Source organism: Piliocolobus tephrosceles, chromosome 5, assembly GCF_002776525.5.
Source record: "Piliocolobus tephrosceles isolate RC106 chromosome 5, ASM277652v3, whole genome shotgun sequence".
Taxonomy (NCBI): Eukaryota; Metazoa; Chordata; class Mammalia; order Primates; family Cercopithecidae; genus Piliocolobus; species Piliocolobus tephrosceles.
The window spans coordinates 93,259,123-93,272,452 of NC_045438.1; the positions used below are offsets into that span (position 1 = coordinate 93,259,123).

Genomic DNA, 13,330 nt, shown 5'->3' on the forward strand with positions numbered 1-13,330 from the left:
TCGGGGGTCCCCGCCGGGGCGCGGGGCGGGCGGGGGAGGGGAGCGGGCGGGCAGGGGCCGGGGGCCGAGCTCACGGGGTGTCCTCTCCCCGCAGCTGCTGCCCCGGCGCACAGACTGGACTGGGAAGGAGCATCCCAGGACCTACCAGAATCTGGTGAGACATTCACGTCGCAGAGCAAAGAAACTTTTCCCTGAGTCGAATAAAAATTGAATTTCCCGCAATTTTTTACAGAGACAAAAACTTGGCCCTAGAACGTGAAAGCTTCAAAGGCCACGGGGAGGGTTGGGAGGCCGGCGCGGGGTCTGCGGGGGCCAGTGGCCGGGGGTACTCGTACTCCGGGGCCGCAGGGGCTGCGGACAATTTATTTGTGATATTTTGTTAATGTGCTAGAAATAAAGATACGTCATGAGTGTTGTGCAGTGCAAGGCCGGAGGAGGAGGGGCCGGCGCGCGCGTCCGTGCGGGCGCGGGGGCGCGCGAGAGTCGGCGGCGGCGGGAGCGGCGCGAAGGGGGAGAGCGCGCTCGCTCGTTCGCTTGCTTGCTCTGCACGCGCGGCCGGCTCGGCTTTCTCCTGCCCTACACAATAGCTGGTGACTAACTGCTCCGAAGTAGCATTAGCATTTCACAGGCAGGCTATCCAGCGGCTGCGATACCGTGGCAAGACATAATTTTTTTTTCCTCCTCTATCGTTTATTTTGTTTTCCCTAAATTCAGTCCTAGGTTTTTTGTTGGAAGGGTTCTGATGTGTGATGATAGTTGGTCAGTGATTCGTCTTGCATTTACTAAAACACATCTTTGCAGAAGTGTAAAGCCTGTAATTCCCTAAAACCAGAAGTTTAGTAGGCTTTTTCTAATTCTTATGGTATGCCTCTCGTTTAATTAAAAACTATTATTGGAGTACACTGAAGAGTTTTGATTTTTGTCCACATATTTACTGTGGGATGGAACTCGGCCAGTAAAAGTTGTTGTGCTTATATTGGGACATATTTTGTTTAATAGCTTAAAAAAGACCTTTTTCTTAATTTTGTGGGTTGTCAAAATGAGTATGTTAGGAATCTTTAAAAATTGCTTTTCAGAAGTGGACCTATCACTTCAGTAATGTGATTGGAAGTTACCTTAAAGGAGTTATGTTATCTGTAACATTTTCTGCTAAACTGATAGAGGTTCGGTGTGTGAATATGTGTGTGGGGGGCAGTTAAAAGCAGTCGCACCGGGCACACCAAGCCTTTGAAATTTATGTAGTGCGTTGATTTTTATGAGGCTTTTGTAACTGTTTTGAGATAGTCATAATTACTAATGTTACTTCATCAGAACTTCTCTAATGACTAGGAAGTTTCAGCGAGCTTAGAATGAATGTCTTTTGTGAGGTGAGGGCAGGACATGATTATAATGGCCTTTTTTTTTTAATGTAGTGTATTTCCTAACTTTTGTGTATAAATCTCTTGTGATTTAATCTCAGTTGTTGATAACCACTCATGGCTGTTGAAATAAGCAAGGGTACTGAGGTTTAATACATCTAATGGAGATTTAACAGTGTAATGTTCACACTGAACGTGTGTTTTCAAGGAGTGATTTGGGATACTTTCATTCAATTCTTGGCCAAAGTGAATGGAACTGGAAGTAAACTCCAAGATTTACTAATTTGAAATTAATTTTTAGGTTTATAAATATTTGATAGAAATCGTCAGTGAATTTACATGTCTTTCTTGCTATTTGAAAAAATTATCACAAAGGTTATAATACTCCATTTTTAAGATGGGGCAGGTTTTACAAAACTCATCTTTGCATCTGCTTTTACATCCGTGCATCTCTTAAAAACCCACAAACTTTCAGTCACTGAGGATTGCTGCGTTTTCTTGAAATCTTTTGGTAATGTTATATTTTTTAAATGAAGCAGCTTAATGGTGTCTGGCTAAATTATGGTAATGGCTAATCCTCGTAGGAATATCTTTTTTTTTTTTTTTTTCAGTAAAAATGAGCTATCAATTTTGATTTTGAGTTAATTTAATTTTTGGGGGGGAGTATGGGGGGAGGAAATATTGGTAAAGTGAATTTCTATCCCTAGTCTGCATCTCAGAGTTAAGATACAATAAGCATTCTTTTTATCTGTGTATATCTGTGTATTATTCTCAAAATCCACCTATTTTGAATGGAAGTGGTTTTTCTTGCTTGGAGTTTTCTCTTTACTAGAACAGTCATGTTGTCATACTCGTCAATCAGTTTAGAAATCTTATTAGAACTTGGAGTTCTTTGACTCATTTTCTCTTTTCATTCATTCAGCATAGTGCTTACTCTACTGAATGCAAGGTACCATTTGAGGTGCTTTCTCATCCATCAAACTGTGTATCTAGGTGTGTGAATTAACTTTATTTCACCTTTTTAGTTGAGATTTAGATCTAAAAACATTAGGAAGACTGGATTTTTTTGTTCAATAGTAGATCTTGCTGTTTTATATCTAACTCAGCACATGTAAAGTATCTTGTACAGTATTTTCTATTATTTTAATTCTTATGACTTCAAAAGTTTTATGTTGTGTATCGAGTTGAATTTATTTAACATTGGTTTGAAAATTACTTGGTGAGTGAAACTGTAGTTTCTTTAGTTTCTACTCTTCCTGGAAATGATTTGTTATATTAAATAATAAACTGAGCAATATTTTAAATGGGAAAACTCATATATCACATCACATTGAAATTTCTAGAAAACCTCAAATTAAAGCTGTTTAAAATGGGGTGTAATATTTGTACATGTGAATTTAAAGATAGGCACTGATCATCTGTAGTCAGTCTAGTTATAATTGCAATGGTTAAATTTTACTCAAGAGGAAAGTAGAATTTTAAGAGCAGTTTTAAAAGTTTACAGGTTAAAATTGATGCATTCATTTCAAGTGTGATTGAGAAAGGAAATGCTCATATCTTATGGTTGTTTCTGTCTCTGGTTTAAAACATGACTGTAATTATCACCATCTACCTTAAGATTTAAAACATTTTTAACAAAGTAAATGGATAGGAAGCTAAAAATTGTTTTTGGTGCTATGGTATACGTTTAATTAGATTTTACATTTTTAAAAATATGAGATATATTTTAAAGAACAGGAGCACTTTTTCCAAATATCAGAATTCTTAAACTGTAGAATAAAAAACCTTTTTTTGGACAGAAGGAAAGCTTTGTCATTTGTTTATTTCTTAGTTTGAATAGTGAATCTATTTAGTTTATTAAGTCTGCTTTCTAGTTGTCACGTAATGATGATTGCATATTTATGAGATATAGAGGCAGAGTTTTCAAGCATTTTACCGGATTTGGGACTCTCTTGATTACATTTTTTCTTAGAAGACTTCTCTTTTTTCCCCCCAAGAACTAGTTCATGTTTTGCCAGTCTGTTAAAATGATTTATTTTTTGCCTTGTAAAATAGTGATATTTGCCTTTCTTAAAATTATTCCACTTTATTAGAAATCTTTTGTCTTTTTTTTTTTTTTTCATTTTTTAGTGAAAGGATTGGGAGTTAGGAGATATGGATTTTGGGTTTAAGCTCTGCTGACAGTTAACCTGTAGGTAATCTTGGGCAAGTCATGGAATTTCTCTTTGTTCCAGTTATCTCTTTTGAAAAATAAGTGGATTGAAATTTTTTCAATCTGAAAATCTGTGATTTTGAACTAGAAATAGCAGTACATTGTATTTAAGAAGTAAGCTTTATTTCATTTGTAGAGCTTAATTTTCTAAAACATAGAAAAGTAGAAATCACGTAGGTTACAAAATTATATAAATGCTTTTCATAGTGCCATTCTTTGGTGGTAAATTCATTTCTTGTTGCAAAGATGATTTGAGACACTAACTATGTTGTAAAATGCCCCCAAATTACCATGATTTCCATCATAGTTTAAGCACTAGTTTTCATTATTGGTGGTCTCAAATTCAGAGATGAATAGGAACCGTGGATAGGATTTATTTATGTATGTATCTTAGGTATACATTTATTTAGTGTGTGCTGATTAATGTGAAAGTTAAGGTATAAAACCTAGAGACAACTTTCAGGGGAAAAAAAAAGATACCATATTAAATGCTTTAGAATTAGGGATTCCCATTCTACATTGAAGATAGCATAGTTCTTTCAACACTTGATTATTATAATTTTTGGGGGTTGGGGGAACATGTAATAAAGTAAATGTGTGTAGTAGAGTTACTATTTCCTTTTTTAGTAGAGTATCAATGAAATAGAAGCTTTGCGTGGTAGTCTCTAAAACAGCTGTAATCTCTCAAGGTTGTTATAGTGATGAATAAAATATGTTAGGTGTGAAGGGTTACATGATGAATAAAATGTTAGGTGTGAATATGTTGCTGAGAGGCTGAAGGAGCATTCTTCATTCTTTCTTACAAGTAGAATTATTGTATTGATACTTACACCATTTTTTAAAATTTGAAGCATTTACAAACATTTTTAATTGCAGTACTTACTGTATTGTTAATCTTCTTCATTGTAAAGCGGTGTGAACATAAAGCGGGAGCTGGAGTGTGCCTTTCACAAACTATAATGGTTTTTATTTGTTGTGAGGCAGAATCGTATTGAGAGAGTCTGTTTTCCATTCGGTAAAATGGGCTAATAATAGCTTCTACTTTGTGTGATCTGTGACTAATAACTGGTATGAATCAAGTACTATGTAAGGGTTTGGGTTTGCTATTATCAGAACTTTAGTAGTGCTATTATCAGAACTTTAGTAGTGTTCCACTTAGAGCTTTATAATATTTTAAAAGAAGAGCATTTACATTTTTATTTCAAGTATGTATGTACTTTCTAAACATAGAATCTGCAGTATAAAAAGACTGCATTAAAACTTCAGAAGAGTCCGGGTGTGGTGGCTCACACCTGTAATCCCAGTATTTTGGGAGGCCACGAGTTGGAGAACAGCCTGGACAAAATGGAAAACCCCATCTCTACAAAAACTGAAAAAAAATTAGCCAGTAGTAGTGACACATGCCTGTAATCCCAATTACCCGAAAGGCTGAGGTGAGAGGATCGCCTGAGCCCAGGGAGGTTGAAGCTGCAGTAAGCTCTGTCCCATGCCACTGCCCTCCAGCCTGGGCGACACAGTGATACCCTGTCTCAAGAAAAGAAAAAAAAAAAAAAAGCAAAAAACTTCGGAAGGTACTATTAATATAATTACTTTATAGACTCAAGGATGAAACAGGCCTAAAAAATAAAGGAAAAATGTTTAGTTAATACCAAAAATAAATCATGGTTAAGGCATTGTGGATAGACCTCTGGAAAAATATTGCTACTGATTTCTACTATGATTTGTTTTTATGGAACACTGAACATTAAGAAATAATTTAGGTGGTTGATGTAATCCTGAATTGATTAGAGAATATGCAAAGCTTTTTCTCTTTGGGTAATCATCAAGTGACATTTAGCAATATATGAAGAGAACTTGGCTATTGCATCTGCCTCCTATACAGTTATTTGCGATATTTACAACCATCACAACAGTTTATATTCTTTTTGGAAACTGTCGGAGAAGAGATGTCTTGACTTCTATTTTGTCAATCTGTTTATATATATTTTAAACAGAATTTAAGAAAGACTTTAGCTTTAGGTTAAATAAATCCTAATCAATTTCAGTTTTTTAGTTGATTTAGAATTTCTTTGTAAGTTAGTTTTTGGTTTTCTTTTTTTTTCATAATCTGGAAACATGGATGAATAATAAGAAAATAATAATAACAGTCTAATGCAGCTTCTACTAAAGTGAAAACCAATTGACAGTCATTCTTCCCTTTCTCAAATTTTGTGGGTATTTACCATGTCACTACAGAATTGTAACAAAATCGTATCTTGTACAACTACTCTGAATAAGTAATACTAAACAGATTAGTTTCATTCTTACTAGTAGTTTCCTTGTATATATTTCAGAATTCGTAGAAAAATATCTGTAATACTAAGCTTTAGTTGGCAGAGAATACCAAACATACTTATTTAAAATAACTTTCTATTTTAATGCACTTTTACTTAGAAAAAAATTTTTAACAGCTAATTTTAGGATATTTAAGTTGCTTTTGTGGTTATATCTAAAAGTGGCAAAGGCTATTATAGGAATCAAATTTAAAGTTTGTGAAAGACGTTTTAAATGTGAACAGTCTCAGTTTCTATTATTTTGTTTTTGAGAAGCTATGTCGATGAAATTATGAGGAAATTGTGAGTGTTAATAAATTACTTTGCAATAAATAATGTTATGGACCTATGGAATATAGAGGAGTGTAAGTATTTTATAACAAATTGGTGAAAATGATAACATGTTTTTTCTTGATGGAATTTGATAAAGCAGGGTACTGAAAAATCACAAACGTGTTATCGTATTGAATAGTGATGAATGTAAGTTGAGAAGTTACTACAGAGAAGACCATCATCAGTTGTGAGACAGGTCCTCCTTTAGTTATTTACCTTACACACTCAAAAACAGCCATATTTGAGCTTAGGCATCACAGGTAAGAAAAGGATGGTTGAATGAGAAGTTTTTGATAAGAAAATTTAGGTGGCAACATAGTCAAATGCAACTTCTGCTTGTGTTAAAACTAAATTGTAAAGAGAATGAGATGTGTGGTATAGGTAACTCCTAGGTTATCCATGGCAGTACAAATGGGTATAGCAGGTTTTTTTGCAGCAGGGACACAGGAAGAATTCATGTACAGCAGGCTTTCCTTATCTGCAGGTGTCACATCTGTGAATTCAGCTGTAGATCAAAATAGTTTAGAAAACAAAATACAAAAAATTTTAAAAATACGGTGTAACAATTATTTATATGACATTTACATTGTATTAGGTATTATAAGTAATCTAGAGATGATTTAAAGTGTGCAGGAGGAGTGTATGTATAGGTTATATGAAAACACTGTGCCATTTTATATGAGGAATTTGAGCATCCTGGATTTTGATTTTGGTGTGGGGGTTTCCTGGAACCATTCCCCCATGAATGTTGGAGGATGACTGTGTTCTGGACTGCAGCTGTCCTGTGGTGGTCATATGTCATGGTCTATTTGGTTTCTGTCATGAATAGAAAAAGACATGTAACTTGTCATGGCAAAAGAATTATAGTATAATGCAAGAAATATGTATCTCGTGTTTGACTCTGGTTTAGTTTTTGGGTGTAGAGACACTACATTCTAGGCAACTTAGTGAAACATCCGTTGTCTAAAACAACTTTGCTGTCGTTGCATAAGAATTATGTTATTTTGAGTACTGTGCTTGAAACTGAAACATTAAAAATGAAACTCATCTTTCAAGATTATTTACGTTGGCGTTAGTATAAGCAGTTAAAGGATTTTTCGTCTTTAAATTAATACACAGTAACTTTTCAGCAGGTTCCTAGATTTGAATTTAATGTTTCGCTAGTAATGTTTTAAAGGGAATTTTAAAAGTATGCAAAGTAGCTCATATGACAACTTAAAAATCAAAACTTGAAAATTTGTTATTTTAAGCAATTAAATGTTGTCATTTTGTTGTGTTTTAAATTCTTTTTTATGAAGCATCCCTGCTTTGGTTTATGGAAACCTCAATTCTGAATAGAGTCTCTCTTTTTTTTTTAGCAAGATTTGATTGGTTTATGATTAATAAAATTTGGAAGAGTAGTATTGCATTTTCTTTGTTTTTATTTTAGTATTGCATTTTCTTTAAATGACAAATTTGTATTGGTAATTGTATTGATAATGTAATCTGAATTATCTAAATGAATTCTTAACAGTTGACTAAATTCTGAATATGACACATTCTTTGAAGCTTGTTTATTCACAATTACTTGAGCAAATAGACCACCAAGATTAATTTTGACACTTAATAAGGTTCTATATTTTATTATAATTACAAAGAAATAGTAGGCATCTAAGGGGCCTTCTGAGAATAGTTACCCAGCTTAGAGGACTTAACTTGAACTGACTTATATGGGTTCTGTTAAGTTTTTAATCAAATCTGTGTGTCAGTGGGGAGAAAACTAGAGTTCTAATAAGGAAGCTGTAACATGATAAAAATAACAGTAAACTTGGAATCAGGAGACCTGGGTTTGATTACTGTTTCTTCTGTTCTCCAAATGTGTGCCCTCAGACAAACTGCTGCCTTGAACTTCAGTTTTCTTTATGTATGAAATAGGGAGAATACTTAAGCTTATGTGCTTATGAAGATAAATAAATTTTTAGAACACTCAGCACAAAGTAAGTACTTTGTTTTTCTGTGGAGAAGCTATTACAGTTAACAAATCAGAAAATGCATTCTTGCTTTAAAGATTATAATTTAACTCACACAGTAACAGATTTGTAATTATAAGATTGGATGTTTTTAGAATTTTAGAGGCTGGGATTTTAATAACAGGCCGTAAACAGTAATTATCACATAGTGTTTCTATAAATTTATATTTATATATTGTATATTATATGTTTTATATGATAAATAATATATTTATACAATATATTGTATTTCTATAATTTTGTTTATATGCTACAATAGTATACAAATAACTGTATTCCAATAAACTCGCCTTTTAGAACTCAAAAACATAATAGCAGAAGTGTAACTAGCCTTTTTTTTGTTGTTGTTGAGACGGAGTCTTGCTCTGTCGCCCAGGCTGGAGTGCAGTGGCCGGATCTCAGCTCACTGCAAGCTCCGCCTCCCGGGTTTATGCCATTCTCCTGCCTCAGCCTCCCAAGTAGCTGGGACTACAGGCGCCTGCCACCTCGCCCGGCTAGTTTTTTGTATTTTTAGTAGAGACGGGGTTTCACCGTGATAGCCAGGATGGTCTTGATCTCCTGACCTCGTGATCCGCCCGTCTCGGCCTCCCAAAGTGCTGGGATTACAGGCTTGAGCCACCGCGCCCGGCCGTAACTAGCCTTTTATATCTGACAAAACTGAGAGAATAGATGTGAGAAGATCTGAAAAAGTGACTTTTTAGAACATATTAGATGTTTAGAACCTAAAGATGAAGTGAAAGCCTAGTTAGACAGATGATACTGGTGCCAAACAGCAGGGTCTTATTTTCATAATAATTATATGCTACAGGAGAGAAAGGCACTTCTCGGTCTTCACAGCTAAATCAAATAATTGGAATGAATATATTGATCTAACATGACTTTGAAAAGGTTGTTAAAAAGATGCTCAAATTTTTTTCCTATTTAGGTTTACAAAGATTGTGTTTAACATGAAAAGTCATTATGTAGATGTAATATGTAATATAGAATGTAATTAAAGTAACAGCCAACTTTTAGGTACAGTATTAACTACTTTATATGGTTTAATTTAGTAATTTATGACTACTTTCCAGGGTGGTGACTATTGTGATACTAGTCATACAGATGAGGACACTGAGGCTTAGAAATAGTAAATGTTTTTCTCATCCTCAGCCTTAGCAACTTTAAACCCAGGCTATGTGACTTGAGATTTCTTGGGGTTTTGTTGTTGTTGTTGTTGTTTTTGAGACAGAGTCTTGCTCTGTCACTCACACTGGAGTGCAGTGGCGTGATCTCAGCTCACTGCAACCTCTGTCTCCAGGATTCAAACAATTTTCCTGCTTCAGCCTCCCAAGTATCTGGGACTACAGGCATGTGCCACCATGTCTGGCTAATTTTTGTATTTTTGGTAGAGGGTTTCACCATGCTGGCAGGGCTGCTCTTGAACTCCTGACCTCAAGTGATCCACCTGCCTCAGCCTCCCAAAGTGCTGGGATTACAGGCATGAGCTACCATGACTGGTAAGATTTCACATTTTAAATTACTGACCATTTCTTTACAAACTGAGTAGAGTTCTTAGTGGCAATATGTCTGATAGAATGCAGCGGCTTCTAGATCCGTTATATTTTCTTCCCACTAATGACACTTGCCTTTTAACAATACCTTTCACTGAGATAATGGCAAATTTTTTTTGGCTGGGAAGGATGGCTGTTTATATGAAGTAGCATACTATCAGAAAATGTTGGTTTAGCCAAAAATGCAGGATAATAAACCTCTCAAATAGCTCGGTTTCTTTTCTTGTTTCTTCCATACTATAATTCACATTCTCAGAAGATGACCCTTTTGTTCAAATTGCAATGGATAATTTTAGAAATATTTTATACATGTGATCTGAAAAATGGATGATACAGATTTATAACTTGGGCCAAGATGGACAAGGAATGAGCAGAGTTGCTGCTGTTTCACAGAATTCTTTTGTTCTTACTGATGGAGACATTGCTAGAACCATGAATCATTCTTTCGATCAGGGAGTGGTAAACTAATGGCTGCTGTGGGTAAATTGTGCAGGAGATCTGTTTTTGGAAGGCCATCAAGCTAAGCATGGTTATTGCGTTTTTAAAGAATTGTTTAAAAAAAAAAATAAGAACATACAATGGAGGTGCTATGTTATTCTTAAAGCCTCAAATATTTACCATATGATGGTTACAAATGTTCGCTGACTTCTACTCTAAATAATATAACATATTTTACCAAAAGGATACCTTCAGCTAATTCAGATTTTAACCATGAAAAAGGATTAAAATGGATGGACAGTTAACCAAAGATTGTTGTTCCCATAGCAAGCAACTCAATTGAGAATGGAGGTGGAAGGGACGTAAGTTTGAAAAAGCTCTGAGTAGTCGCCTGGTTTAGACAGTAGAAGTGTGAATCTCGATGGAATGGCATCAGGATTTGCATCCATAAGGCCCATTCTTGCATCTTATTGGAGGAGAGAAAATGTTTTGTTCATCAAAAAGGGATGAGAGCTAGGCATGGTGGCTCATACCTGTAATCCTAGCTACTTGAGAGGCTGAGGTAGGAGGGTCACTTGAAGCCAGGAGTTCCAGACCAGTCTGGGCAACATAGAGAGACGCTGTCTCTAAAAAAATAAAATAAAAATTAGAAGTGATATAACACACCTGTAGTCTCAGCTGCTCTGGAGACTGAGGTGGGAGGATTGTTTGAACCCAGGAATTTGAGGCTGCAGTGAGCTGTGACTGTGCCACTGTCCCCTAGCCTTGGTAACAGAGCGAGACCCCCCCCCGCTCTCTTAAAAAACAAATGAAAACAAAATGGGGGTGGATGAGTTTAAAAAGTTTTGAGCACTACTGATACATGGGCATTCTTGGGGGAATTTTTAAAATGGTAATAATAAATTTGTTATTAACTCTTTAATCTGTTTTTACTTTCTAATTTTAAATTAAGGGTATAGCAGCATAATCTTATAAATATTTTAGTTTTATATTCTACTTTTACCGTTAGAATTTTTTAAAGTGTTCCCTTTTACCTATAGAAATTTATGCTTTTATGTTTTCTGGTTCACTTTAATGTCTGTGTTGAAAACTATTCAAAATGTCTGTTGTATGACTTGCTTATATCTTGCACATTGATATATACACATATTTGAGGTAATAGGTCATTTGTGTGATAGTATGAATTGTAGAGTCCAGAGTTAGATTGCTATGGTTTGACTCTCATCTGCTCACTGTGTGTGAACTTGGGAAGGTTGCAGTATCTTTTTAAATAAATTCTATAATTTTTTTATAAAATGGGAATAATGATAGTATATACCTCTCAGAGTTGTGAGTAGTTCCATGTAAAACTTACACACTTACCATGGGGCCTGGCATTCAGTGTGCAGCCAATATGTGTTAGCTATATTAGTATTATTTATCACATTGACTTTATAATCTGGTCATACTTTTTATGTGTTGAATGTTAAGAATTTGAAAGCACCTAGGGTCACAGAAAGTAACTCGTATATCAGAATTTGGGATTCTTGAGGGGTTATTTTTTCCCTGAAATAATATGGTATGATAGATTGCTGAGAAACCACATACAATATAGATAAGAGATTTTATTATATTATTTTAAATGTCTCTTTTAATTATTTACCAGTGAAATAAAAGCTAATTTAAATTAAAAGCTTAAGTTTATATTAAAGATATGGGGTTCTTACTAGAAAATTGAAAATCACATATGTATATCTGTAAATAATGTATTAATATTTATGAATAGGAATGTGATTAATATGTTTATAAGGAATGTTTAGAAAAAGGTAATAGAAAAGATTGTTTTTATTTTAAAAAATATTTTTGTTTATTCTGTGTGTTTGTGTGTGTGTGTGAGAAAGAGAGACAGACAGTTGAGAGCAAAAAAGATTCATGGCCCCTGCTCTTTTGTATTTAATGGTGAAATAGAAAAACGGTAAATTATACTTTTAAATGTATAATCACAAGCTGATATATGAGTTAATAAAGGAAAGTCACAGGAAGTGTGCAACCAAGAAAACAGACTTAGATTGTGTAGAGTATAAAAAACAAAGGAAGTTACATTAGAGGGAACATCTGAGACACATAGAAGAGTTGTCTGGGCAAGGAAGTGTGGGGAAATGCAGAGTGTATGCTATATGATAAAGTCTGACAGGAGAGAGAGATTGTGCGTAACCTGAAAGAAGGCCATGTGGTTGACATGTGAAAACTGAGAGTTGGGGAAAGGGACTGGGAATGTGCCAGGTGAAGCTAGAAAGTTAAGAAGTGACCATACATGCATTTCTGGACTGGTAGACCAAGTTACGGATTTGGATCTTTATCCTAAGAGTAAGGAAAGCCTCAGAAGTGTTTTAAGTAGGGGTGACTTGATCCGGTGTGTATTTTGGAAAGAACATTCTAATTGCAGTGTAGAGAATAGATTTGAATGGGGTGTGAATGCGTTTGGGAAAGGTAGGCGTTTATTGCAAAGATTATTTGAACTTGGATTATTATGGAGATACAGGTAGATGGATTTAAAAATAGGAAGGAAAAATTAAGTTGAACTTGGTGACTGTTTGGATATTGGGAATATGATGGGAAGGAGGAAGGAATGGGCTGTGTAAAAAATGCAGCTCCTTGGTTTCTGTCTTCTAAGGTTGGATAAATGGGGTTGACATCCACCAAGGTAGGGAACACTTTAGTGGGGAATGTTTTCATGAGGATCCATCAAGTCAGTTTTGCATACGTTGAGTGTCAGATGCTTTGGGGCTCTAGAGAGCTGTTTTAAGAAACTTTGATATGCAAGTCTGTGCTATAAATAGAAGTTTGGAAGTCGTTATAACAGTTGTCCAAGGAGAGAGTATATAGTGAGAAGAAAAGAGGATCTGGAACTGGACTCGTACCCAGGGTCTTAAGGAACTTCACTATTTAATGGCTATATAGAGGAGGATAAACCTACAAGAAAAATGAGAAGGAATGGTTGGAGAGGAAGAAAGCAAGCCAAGGAGTGTCACAAAAGTTAAGAGAAGATAGTTTGCAAATGAGGAAGTGTTCAACACTTAGGTGAAATATTATGGGACATTAAATAAGATACAGATTTTAAAATGCTTATTGGAGTTAT

At 35.2% G+C, this 13,330-nt stretch overlaps 1 protein-coding gene across 2 annotated transcripts in view; it reads left to right on the plus strand.

Moving 5' to 3' along the window:
- PHIP (pleckstrin homology domain interacting protein) overlaps positions 1–13,330 on the plus strand; it is a 137,823-nt gene that overhangs the window by 1,061 nt on the left and 123,432 nt on the right. For both annotated transcript variants that reach the window (XM_023223092.3, XM_023223093.2), the window contains exon 4: positions 95–154. In XM_023223092.3, coding sequence (XP_023078860.1) covers positions 95–154 — 60 coding nt within the window. The remainder of the gene's footprint in view (positions 1–94; positions 155–13,330) is intronic.